Here is a 12,832-nt window from a genome sequence, read left to right on the forward strand (position 1 = left end):
ATCCAGTGGCCCCTGGTTGCGAGTGTAAATGTGGGTGTCATGTGAGGAAATGATCGAGATCAGCTATGATGGCTCTCAGGCTGAAGTTGTCCACCAATACTCACTGTCTTAGCTAATACTTTGGGGGGGATTTGAACTCAGGTGCGGGATGGTGTCGTGTTATCCGAATTTCGTGTTTCCCACACGAATCTAAATGGATGTGGGAGATTGACACAATTTTAACTGAATTGGCCAATTGATTTCCAACGTGTGGGAAGCCTTTGCAAATGGGTTTTTCATGACTGAAAGTCCCCTCCGATGACGTCATCATTGCTGCTGCATTTAAGGTCCACAGCAAGCCTTGCTTCTTCTGCAGATTGCCAAGCTTCTTGACTGTGCAGTGTGAGGGAGCTGCAGCAAATATGACAAGCAGGAGGGCAAGATCAGCTCCTCGCTTTGACGAGGTGGCACTGCAGGCATTAGTGGATGGGGCTAGGGCCAACAGGGAGGTGCTCTTCCCTTCATCAGGGAGGAAGAGGCCTCCCACTCAGACCAAGGCAGTGTGGATGCAGGTAGCTGAGGAGGTCAACTCCTTGGGAGTCACCCGCAGAACCTTGATACAGTGCAGGAAAAGATTTCATGACCTTCAGCGCACTGGAAAAGTGAGTATGGATTTCCCATCACCCTCAATCTGATCCCCATTGCCTTTCCTCACCAGCACTCAGCTTTAGCAATCTCTTCCTCCACATCCCACTTGACACTGACATCCATGCACCCTTAACCATTCCCTCTCTCTCTATGCTCACATTCACATAACTATTCCACCATGCAGCCCTCACACTCCCTATCACTCTGATGCTTTGAACACAACTGACAACACACAGGGAGGGCTCTTGGTCTTGCAACCTCACTCCATCTTTGTCTCCCTCTAAGTATCTATGCTATGCAATCTCTACACTCACTCCTTCATTCTCACTCAACCTCCACTTGTCTCCCTCATTGCAGGAAAAGAGAGCTCACAACAAAAGAGAGCAAGCCAGGACAGGAGGAGGGACAGCCTCAATAGCCCACCTGACCCCCTGTGAGGAGGCCGTCCTGGAAATTATGGGAATAGAGGATGATTCTCTAGGTCATGGCCCTGTGGGTAGTGGAGCGGGCCCAGGGGCCACGTAGCCTGGTTCTGCTCCTACTTCTTGTGTTCTAATTCTGTGTTATATTTCAGGAGATGGTTTTATTCCTGTTCCTGGCTGGGGTGGAGATCGCCTTTACAGAAGATAAGTACTGTAGAAAATATAGGGACAGAGTGATCTCCTGGAAGAGTTTCGATCGCCTAGATGGGTCGGAGAGGAATTTCCCAGATTTTTTCTCCCAAATTGGCCATTGGGTTTTTTATCTGGTTTTTCGCCTCTCCCGGGAGATCACATGGATTTGGGTGGGATGGAGAGTGATAGAAGATTTGAGGTTAGGATCAGATCAGCCATGATCTTATTGAATGGTGGAGCAGGCTCGAGGGGCCGATTGGCCTACTCCTGCTCCTATTTCTTATGTTCTTATGTTCTTATGATTCACATGTAGGGGACGGACAGACGGGTGTAACACAGCAAGCTGGTGACAGAAAAGTTTCCCATCTCTCTCTTTGATATTGCATGAGTCGCTGATAATGATTGTGCAGCTGTAACAGATGGACTTTTGAGCATCTGCAAAAAGCTATGTGCATGTAGCCTTTGCATCACATCTCTGACTCTTTCCTTTACTCCCCCACAGGACCATCACAAGCATCCATCCCCCCTAGCCAGGAAGAAGAGGCTGAGCAGCCAGACTCCTCAGAGGAAGCTGCAACCTCTGAGGGCGCAGCGTCAGCAGAATTCAGCGCACCCAGCACCAGTGCAGACACTCACACCTCGGTGGGACTTTCGGGACATAGAGTAGTGTTGTCACCTGGTGTATCACAGCTCACAAGTGAGCATCAGCAGATTGTGGAGACAGGGACAGCAGTGGAGAGTCCTAGTCGGAGGGCGCAGGACTCTGCCAGCTCGGCTCAGCAGCATGTCGACCCTCTGCCTCTGGGTCCATCCATAAGATCAGAGGTGCTGGAACTCCAGGCACAGATGCAGGAGTCTCTGGCAGGTTTTGTCTCTAGGGTCACTGCGAGTGTGGAGCGAATGGAGGAGTCCATAGCGAACATGAGCAGAGCCTTTGTGGAGTCATTGGAGCATGAACGCATCACCACGGAAAGGATGGCAACCTCCGTGGAAAGGATGGCTATGGTAGAGGAGAGGATGGCTATGGCCATGGAGGAGCTTAGTCGCCAGGGTATGGAAAACATGGTCATTGTTCAGAATAGAATGACATCTCTTGAGAAGCAATGGTCATTTATTGAACAGAGAAACCAGACCTTCATGGAAGTCCTTCTGAGTAGGACTGCCATTGCAGATACGGGTCCCCATGGCCCCCTGATGTGCAGCAAGGTGCTCTCCAGCCACTTCCAGGCGCTGGCCCCTTCTGGCCTGTGCAGCTTCAGGTGGGTGAGCAGCAGCCTGGTGCTCCTGCTGCTGCTGCTGCTGTTGCTGGTGCTGCTGTTGTTCCTGGTTCTGCTGCTGCCACGGCTGGTGCTCGAGCTCCTCTAATGCCCAGATGGGAAGGAAATAAATGGCTCCCATGCTTCTGGTATATGCCTCCGTTGAGGAAGCGCTGAGTGAAGGTGGCGAGAGGGGTTTCCCAGGAGGTCACATTGGAGATGGGTGTGAGGCTCCAACCTTCCACAGGTGTGGTTAAGCCTTCTAAAAGTTGCCCCAGACCTGAGGCCACTAAGTCCTGCCACCTGCAAATGATGGCTGATCAAATCTCCTCTTTAATGGTTGACCTGCAGTTGATAGTCAGCAATCCAATAGTGCTCCCGCCAGGTTTCACATTCGTGTTTCCCACCAGGTGTGTTTTACGTGGGAAAAGGGTTAAATTTGCAAGGGAAAGTTAAAATAGGATTATAGAGGCCATTTAATGGTTATTAATGGCCTTAAAGACCAGTCCCGCTGTTGGATGCGGGACGGAGTCGGGACCATCAGACACGCCTGAGTTAAAATTGCTTGGAGTCGGGAACCAGGCGTAGCGGGGGGGCGGGGTTCCTGCCCACCAGTTTTTGCAGTTTTATCCCCCCGTCCACCTCCAAGCCCGACTCCACGGGTCAATGAAAATCGAGCCCATTGTCCCTGGAGCTGCAGTGCGCCACACAGGCATCCTGGGATGGCAGTGGCCAGATTATTTTTTGTGGGCCCCGGTGGAGCAGAAGTACTCCTCCTGGGCCCACCAAATTAATTCAAGACTTACCTTTAGAGGTAAGTTCCTACCTAAAATGCCAGTCGGGGTCCTATTTACATCATAGGACCCCAATCTCCATATTAAAAGGGACCTATTGCCTGAAATAGGCGAGTGCTTTGGATACCTGGTGGTAGGCTACTTTTAAAATGGAGCCGGCCGCATCGCTTGTGTTAACAGGGCAGTATGGCTACTGACCCCATTTTAAGGCCATTGCCACCCCATTAACACCAGGCAAGGGGATTCAAAATCAACCCCAATGGCCACCTGGGTGATGGACTGGAGTATCATACCCTAGTAAGATCTACTGCAGTTAAGAGAGGTGAAGTAAGGTTAGAAAATTAGAAGAGAAAAATAAAAAGTATTGACTCATACATTTTATGATCCTCTAAATGGCTCAGTTGATCTCTGTTAATTATTTTATAACTTTTTAATTAACAGTATTTGACTTTCATTTTTATTGGCATTAATGGAAGCAAACTTGTCAGTCTTGGCTCAGTGGTCGCACTCTCACCTCAGAGTCAGAAGGTTGTGGGTTCAAGTCCCACTCCAGACTTGAACACATAGGATGGCACTTCAGTGCAGTGCTGAGAGAGTTGCCATTTTTTGGATCAGATTTTAAACCGAGGCTCTGTCTGTCCTCTCAGGTGGATGTAAACCAGATTACCTGGTCATTTATCTCATTGTGGGACCTTGCTGTATGTAAATTGGCTGCTGTATTTCCAACATTACAACAGTGAATACTCTTCAAGAATACTTCAATGCCTGTAAAGTGTGCTGGGACATCCTGAGGTTGTGAAAGGAATAATATAAATGCAAGTTTTTTCTTTATCTATTCTGCATGTTAGAAGAAGTGGGATTTTAATTGTAAAAGCTAGTCTATAAATGAGATACAGGAGATCTTAACTGACAATATCTGACCTTGACAATGATGGTTTCAGGTACAGGTAGACTATCCTTTATCCGCACTTCCGAAAACCGAAAACCTCTAAAAACCGAAAGTTTTTTTGTGGAGCGTAAGTCGTGCGCACGACATAAACCGAGTGGCGCCAAACATGACAGGAGTGGTCCGGGAGCTCTGCCTTTCCCTGTGAGCAGGGCAGAGGGTCACAGAGTTCGCTCCTGGGTAGGAGATTGCAGGCCGAGCCGGGCAGTGTGAAGGAGGTACCGGGAGAGTGAACCCAACAATACAGCGGCCCGTCCGATAGCTGCAGCGGCCCGTCCGATAGTCTTTTCTTCCCTCCCCCCGGCCTGATTTGCGGGCCAGCTTAGTGTAGGAGTCAGCCGATATCCGGCTTTCCCACAACTGGCGGCGGCAGTCGAGCCCCAGACCCCCGCTAAGTCAAGGAATTCAGATACGGAGCAGGGGGAGCCGGAAACCTCGATCTAACGGCAGAAATCAGCAGCCGTTTTGTTAGGTTTTTTTTCTTCCCCTAGCATTTTTTTTCTTCCCCTAGCATTTTTTTAAACAGTCAGGCTGTGGAAAGAGTCTCTGTAGCTTAGCAACAGCTTCAGAGACGCTTCCAAGGCAGGGCCCGAGTGTTTACAAGCTGTTGCTAAGCAACAGTGTTTGTTGTCAGATACGGAGATGAAAACCTTCTGAAATCTGAGAAATTCCGAAAACCGAAATACAGCTGGTCCCAAGGTTTTTGGATAAAGGATAGTCTACCTGTACTTCAAAGTAAAGTAAAATTTAAAGACAGCATTGTGTTCTTACAGCAGGCAGAGCAGCCCAGGCTTCATTACTAGGAGCAAAGATTGTGAAAGATCCAGGTCCTTCGATCTCTGTTCTGAGATCGGCACGGTCAGAGTACAGCTGAGTAGTGGAAGATCCAACAGTTCCCAGGGTGTTGTAAATATTGTTAATTGGTAATGCTGTAAAAGTGGGGAAAGGACACAGATAAAATTTAATTACAAATCATGTCAGAATGTGTTAACAATTACAGTAACATGATCAGTCATATGAACAAAATGGTGGTAAGAGAGTTATAATTATGCAATGGAAATTAAGTTAGCTATTGTTTATCTAAATCACAAATGTATCTTATGTAAAAGCACAGAACCCTGTGTGTATGCTGCTCCCTTACAGAGTAAAGAGATATAGGGCAGGATTTTCATTGGGCCGTGGAGGCGGGATTGGAGGCGTGTGGGGGGTTAAAATCTTGAAATCGGGGGGCACGAACCCATCCCGCCACCAACCCGCCTCCATGCCAGTTTCAAAGGAGGCGGGTGCCCGACCCGCGCTGGGACTGCCTCCCCGAGGCGGGAAGGGGATTAGTGCCAATTAACTACCTGATAACAGGTAGTTAACAGGCAGTTTTTAGCCTAATCCCTATTTTTATTGCTGAAGTGTGGGATTCCCGACGGCTCCAAACCACGCCAAGTTAGCGAGGTGGGCCATCGGGATGAAGGGCTTGGAGGGGTCGAGATGTCCGGTGTTCAGGTGAGTGATTGGTGCATGAGTGCAGAGATATGTGTGTTTGGTGTGTGTAAAGCGTTTAAAGAAGTTTTACTTACGTGTACTTACCTTTACAGCCTTCCTTCCTTCAGGTCTCAGGAGTCCCTCATCTCACCGGCATAGAATTAGAAAGGCCGCGATCTGTTAAAATCTGCAGCATTCAGATTTCTGTTCTGGAGAGATCTCTAAATCATCCTGAGAGGATGGAATTAACTTAGAATACAGATTGTCAGTGTTTGACAGCTTCAAACAGCTGTGAAACACTGATATTTCATCTGTCAAAAGCTCTTGACAGATTAAATGTCTGTCTGTGACGTCACCTGTTGCCGGGTGGCCCTTAATTGGCCTGCTGAGCCCGCTGGGTGGGCTCAACAAGGTCAATCAAGTGAAAATCGCGTGGGTTGGCCACAACTCGATGGAGGCGGGACTACAACCCCGAAAGTTGTAGTCCCGCCTCCTACACGCCTCCTCAATGAAAATCCAGCCCATAAACTCTGATTTTCCAATCCTGACAAAATTGGGCTGTGTATGGCTGTGGCGTGGGCACATCTGCATGCAGGGAACGAGCCATGCTAAATTTTGTGTCTAACATCCACCCCTATTTTGAATTGACTACAGGCAAAGGAAAAGTTAGCCTAGAGAGCTTGGTCAGTAGCATGGTTAGCAAAGAAATGCAAATATATGAGGCAGCAGCTCTTAGAAGGCTGCAGTTCACCATAAGAGGGGAAGTTGTGGTGGCAGAGAAGTGAACTAACTATTCACAATGCCAGTGTAGATATGTGTAGCTAACACTGCTTCCTTTCATGCTCAAAAGCTCGAGTTTCTGCTGCAGGAGGTGCAACATAGCAGCATCTCCCTATTTGGCATGAAGGCCACTTTCCAGTAAAAGCACAGGTGCAAGTTGAAAGGAGCGAGGTCGCTGAATGAGTCAGTGTAATTACTAGGTGATGTGCCAAATAACTGCCCGAATCCGTGAAGTTAAAGTTTAAGACTGAGGGCTTTTATTAAGTAAGAATCATGGCAGAGTTAACAGAGTTCATCATCGACCGAGCCCTTGGTAGAACATACCAGAAGAGGGGCGGGGCCAGGGAGGAGCATTAGTGGTTCCCCCCCGGTGGAACATTCCAGACATTACAAGTACAAGTACAAATATCAGAACAGAGTTATTTCATCACACCAGGCTCCCTTGAATCTGTCTGTAAATGAGGCAGAAATGAATGGTTTGTAAATGGAATGCAGGAGATCTAACTGACCATTTTTGACCATACAATGATGGTGCCAGGAGCAAGTTGAAGGCGAGTGAGCTCCTCAAATTTCTTGTGGGGCCCATGAAGCATGGCACAACCTCAGCTAGGCTTCCTTGTCACATTTTAGTGTGACAGAAATCTACATCTCCCCTGTCATCAATCGAAGTGAAAGCATACACAGAAATAAACTCAGAACCATATGTGCACGAGCTGTGTTTATTTTACAGAGCAACAACACCAAACAGCAATGTTAGATAGCACTCCAAGCCAGCAGTGTTCTTAGAAGCTGTTCTGGCACCTTGAACCTGCAGAAACCTCCCAGGCTGTGACAACCTCCAGGATGTTTTGCGGGTCATGGGAAACTTCTTGCGCCACAGGGATACTTTACTGCAGCTCCTTCCGCCATTTATATGGTGACGGTAATAATTTGGGTTAGAAGCTGGGTGAAATACATTGGAGGGATTAGCCATGTCCTATTGATTCCATTTACAGGCAGTGAATGGGGCTCCCACAGACCTCAAATGGGACTGGTGATTTCTTTGGGAGGTCAATTCACAAGCAGCTTTTTCGAGGTGGGCAGTAATTCAGTGGAGAATCCAGTCTCACAGGTATTACATTGGGCCTTATTTATGGAGCTACCCATGTCTGCATCACTTTGAAGATCTCAGGATCTGTTGGAACCATAATCAAGATGCGACTAGGCCACAGGTTTTGGAGAAGAGCGAGTTTCCAATTTTGGGTACATGGAAGGCCTGCTTTCATGATTAAAATTTTAACTGATGATACTTACGGGATTGAAAATATTAATGGTTCCAAAATTACTTAAACATTGCCTCGGTATTGATTATGGATTTGAGTAGGGAGATTGGGGGTGAGTTGCCTGATGGCAAAGGTAGGGAAATTCATGGAGTCAATCCATTACATGAAAATTAAATTTACAGTCCTGTCACATAACTTTACTTTTAAAATTGAATTTACCGATCACAGCACCACCTATAGGCATAACGGGTATTAGAAACATAGGAACAGCAGATGTAAACAGTGCAACGTAGAAAAATATTCAGCCTCTCAAGCCTGTTCCACCATTCAATTACATCATTGCTGATCTGGACCTCAACTACATTTACCCGCCGTTGCTCCTTACCTAACAAAAATCTATCAATCTCAGTCTTGGAAATTAAATGTCCCACAATCCATTGCCTTTTGGAAAAGGGAGTTCCAGAATTCCACTCGCCTTTGTGTGAATAAAGTTCTTCCTGATTTCATGCCTAAATGGCTCAGTTCCAATGTTAAGATTATGCCCTTGTTCGGAATTCCCCCACCATAGGAAATTTTGGGGTAGAAATTGTAATGATATCAGCAAATAGAGATGGTATTTGCCTGTTCGATTATGATGCTTTAATAGCATGTTTGCAGGTATTGATTACTTATGCCTGACCAGCAGAGGTCATGTGAGAGACAAGCAATTTGGGTTTAGTTTCAGTTTCATTCTAGATGCATCACTAGCATAATGGTGTCTCCTGAATGCTGTATAAAGAGTTGAACAAAGACTTTAGATTAAAACTCATTCTCTTTCATAAATGTCTCATCATTGAACCCACAAAGAAATCAATACAGAAATTGAACCGCGTTGCTCCCAATTTATAGGCATAAAATGGGTACAATGCGGTCCAGTTTTCAGGTTCAACTGCTTCAAAAGAGGAGGCCCAGACAAATTTCCACCCCCAGTTTCTCTGTATCTGCCCTATCAAATCCTTTGATCATTTTAAAGACCTTGATTAGATCACCCCATGGAATTTTGTGATCCAATATTGATTTATTGAGTATTGATAATATCTTACCAACGGGGCAGCCTTTCTCACCATGCACCTTGGAGTATCCCGGGCAGCATTCATAGCTTATAACCCTGCAAAACAAATCAATCATGGGCTTCTAATTATGGCAAGTTGGCTTTTCTTCCCCTCCAGTAAAATTAAAAATTAGCTGCATAAAGTTATGTCTTAACAAATGTAGGGCTTTAGGTTTGGACAGGACTAGAGTTTTGGTGTGGGTTAGAATTACTACAGTGCAAACAAATGTCTTACATTAATGCTTTAAGAAGGATCATTTGTTAACAGAACATTTTAGTTATCAACAGCTTTCTGTGGGCATCTCTGAAATGTATCAAATACAATAAAATATTTCAATGTACAAAGTAATTACAGGCTAAGATCCAATATGCTATGGATCCTTTATATATGGAATCAGCTCCAACAAAGCTTGATGCTGCCACAGGGTGCGAAAAGTGGAAGCACTTTCTGTGTTCCTGGGCCTTGTTCCAGCTTGGCTAAGTTGCTAGCACTCTCACCTCTATGTTAGAAGGTTGTGGAGTCTTCAGGACTTTAACACACAAACTAGGCTGGCACTTCAGTGCAGCACTGAGTGAGTACTGCATTCTCAGATGTGTCATCTTTAGGATAAGTCGGTAAACTAGTCAAAAATAGAATTCCACTGGTGTCATGGTCAACAATTCTTTCTCATCCAACACCATTAAAAACAAGAACGCTCAAAAAGAGAAAATGTTAGAAACACTCAGCAGATCAGTCAGCATCAGTAGAGAAAACAGGCACGTTAATGTTTCAGGTGTGGACCCTTCATGAGAACTGGAAGTTATGACAGCTGAACACACACACACAGACACACATGAGAGCAGAAATAGAATTACCTGCAAAGTGCTTAAGTGGAAAACAGGAGGCAGTTAATGGCTGAAGTGATATTAACATGAGACCATAAAAGGCATAATGGGAGAAACTAAAGACATTTATGAGATACTGAGAATGTGTGAATAGTTGAGAAGGCAGCGAATAAGAATGGAAGCACTAAAAACTGAGAACGCAGGGTAAGACCAGGAGCCTGGGAGAAGAAAAAGGCAGGTCGACATCAAAGACGCAGACTGCTGGAGGTCCCCACCCCAAGCACCAACTGGCACTCTGCCCCTCCAACTCCACCCCGAAATGCTGCAACGCATTCATAGTATGCACACTTACAGTGCATGCAGACAGTGGACACGTTGCCTACACACAATGGAAGAATTTCACGCTGATAGTACTTTAATGCTTTATGCTGCTAATATTTTACACTGACAGTACTTTACACTGGCAGTACACCACACTGGCAGTACATCACACTGGCAGTACTTTGTGTTACCATTACTTTTTACGGGCAGTATTTTACACTGGCAGTATTTCATGTTGTCAGTACTTTTTGCTGACAGTGCTTCACACTGATAGTGCATGTGTCAGTACTCTCACTGACATTACTTCCCCCTTGAATATTATGCCACTTTGTATGACAATTACAGCACTTTTAACTATTTAATTTATGTCTTTGCTAAAAGCAATTGAAAGCCCAATTTAATACTTTCACTACATTTATAAGACAAAAGCAATTCTGAGTTCTCCCTCAAGCTTGAAACAAGGTTGATGGAGTTTGCATACATTTTTCATTAACTTTACAAACAAATAGAAAATAAAACATACATGGAGCCGTAAACTGGAAACATTTGCCAGAATTGTTTATAGCCAAAATGTAGTAATGTTCACTAACATCTCAAACTATTAATTAGTGATACATTACAAGGGCTTGCATAGTGAACAATGTAAAATGATGAGATTATCAAACCACCACACTCAAGTTTGCAAGTCATGTCGATTGGCCCAGATTTTAGGGTCATCAGCGAAGTGATTGCGCTCGCAGTTGACCTCGAAGAAAGCTGCCCACAAACTTTTAGCGGGCTCTGTGTCGTTGATTTTTCCTTTGCCGACGTGACCTTCCATCTGGCACCATCTATAGGGGATCTGTGGTGTCCAGCAACAGTAATATCATCAAGCAGGCTGAGCAGCCAATCAAATTGAAGAATGCTCACAGAGAGCAAACCAGGAAGTAAAAAGCAGTTTTTTTCAATTCACTTTTATAATTTTACAGAAAGCATAATAAAGATTGGGACATACACGTGGGATTAAGGTAAAAGCTGAAATATCATTAAAAAAACTTTAAAAATGTAAATAAAAAGTAAGTTTTATTATTTTAATAATCAATGGAATTTTTATCATGGAATGGAGAAAATGACACTCCACAATATAAAATTAGTTTTTCAGGACCAGAGAGGTTGTTCAGCAGTAATTATGTCTTAGTATGCTGTTAAAATCTCAGTTACACCTCATTCAACAAGGCTTAACTTTTTCAAGGGTTTTTATGGCAAGAATAGTGCATAGAAAGTGGAAATTCATGTCAATTCAGTGATTTCTAATTGATTTCCATCTGCAAGGACTGCAACAGCGCATCCTGTGGAGGAGTAGTGTATCACTGACAGTAACTTCAGGATTTACGCATTTAAATGCTCAGGTGCAGACTCCAGAAGTTGCTGTCAGTTTTACAGAGTAATGATAGCGAACACTGATAGTTTCGCTATCATTACAACTGCAAATTCTGGGCCAATGTGTGTTAAATTTAATATGTAGGGCATGCACGTCACTGAAGACTGATTATAAGTAACTACAGTACCTGTTATGTCTGTAGATTGCATAGTAACAGACCTTTTCAACGTTTCAATGTGTGACACACAATAGCTGTTATCTTGTAGTAAGATTATATCACCCTATGATTGCACAATTTGGCCACCGGGTCCCCACAAAACCCTCAATATGTTTTCTAAAATGTTTTTCATCTCCATTTTTTTCCTAGTAACTGGAATTTCTGATGTTCAAAATAAGGGTTTAGACTAAGTAAAATAGTAGAAAATTATGTGTTTCACAATACACGATTAAATGTATCCAATAAATGATCTTTTATGACTTTTAATGACTTGATTAAAGTTTTTACTTGAAAGTTCTCCCAAAAGGGCTTGGACTTGGTTTCTTTGCCCAGAACTGGGACTCTGTGAACTGAATTTGGATTAGTTGGCTTCAAAATTCAACTAGTGTTTTATTTTTGCACAGTATGCCTTAACGACAGAAGTGCCCCATAAGACACTTCCCAAAAGGCATCAACACTGTAATTGAAGGCTTTGGCTGAGATCGAGGCTTTCAGCAGGTAAGTACTGGGCCCAAATTGGAGGGGGACGAGACTGCTGAAAGACCCTCTCCTTACATTGGGGGACCTCAAGGCAATTACTGCCTCTTCCCAGAGGTTACTACCACCTTTCACATGGCAGCCCAAGGATGCGATGCTAAGTGAGACAGGTGTGAGGGAAATCCTCCAGGGTCTCAGGCCCCCACTGCCATTTGCGTATGGTAGGTGACGATGGAGTGGCCAGAGATCATAGGACTGAGGTAATGTAGATAATGTAGAAATAGGGGCCTGGATTTTGCATTGCTTTTTTCCGCGCAGTTCACCCAATATCAGCATAACCAGCACAAAAGATCATGGAATTTTACAGCGCAACTCAAATTTCTGCGATCCTTTGCACTAGTTTTAAAACATCGCACTGGAAACTGGCCCCAATGACAAAACTGGCCACTCCCCCAGGATGAATTAATCACCATTGGGAGTTTCTGCTAATTGTGCTCATTTGCGGGCCTTCGAGGAGGCTCTAAAGATTAAGCTAGATCTTTTGGGTGCAAGGACATTAATAGGTACGTTTTGAATGAATTTTTGTCTTAAATTACTAAGGAACTGGCTATTGTACCCCAATATAACTAGCAAATGGTTTTGTATACTTTTTAAAAGTCATTTTCAGTCATTTAAAATTGGGTTAACTCACAGGTGATGGATTGACACTGATTAAAAATGCTTATTTTTTGTGATAAACCCATTTTCAGCTGTATTAATCAAACTTTACCAAGTTACCACTCTTAAA

The 12,832-nt window shown here is 44.5% G+C and overlaps 1 protein-coding gene across 2 annotated transcripts in view; it reads right to left on the minus strand.

Annotated features, from left to right (window-relative positions):
• tgfbi (transforming growth factor, beta-induced) overlaps positions 1-12,832 on the minus strand; it is a 99,103-nt gene that overhangs the window by 52,732 nt on the left and 33,539 nt on the right. For both annotated transcript variants that reach the window (XM_085995637.1, XM_085995636.1), the window contains exons 3-4: positions 8,838-8,902; positions 5,009-5,166 (exon numbers count right to left, since the gene is read on the minus strand). In XM_085995637.1, coding sequence (XP_085851763.1) covers positions 5,009-5,166; positions 8,838-8,902 — 223 coding nt within the window. The remainder of the gene's footprint in view (positions 1-5,008; positions 5,167-8,837; positions 8,903-12,832) is intronic.

Source organism: Somniosus microcephalus, chromosome 8 (genome assembly GCF_052327205.1).
Source record: "Somniosus microcephalus isolate GS21.2 chromosome 8, FLI_Smic_1.0, whole genome shotgun sequence".
Classification (NCBI taxonomy): domain Eukaryota; kingdom Metazoa; phylum Chordata; class Chondrichthyes; order Squaliformes; family Somniosidae; genus Somniosus; species Somniosus microcephalus.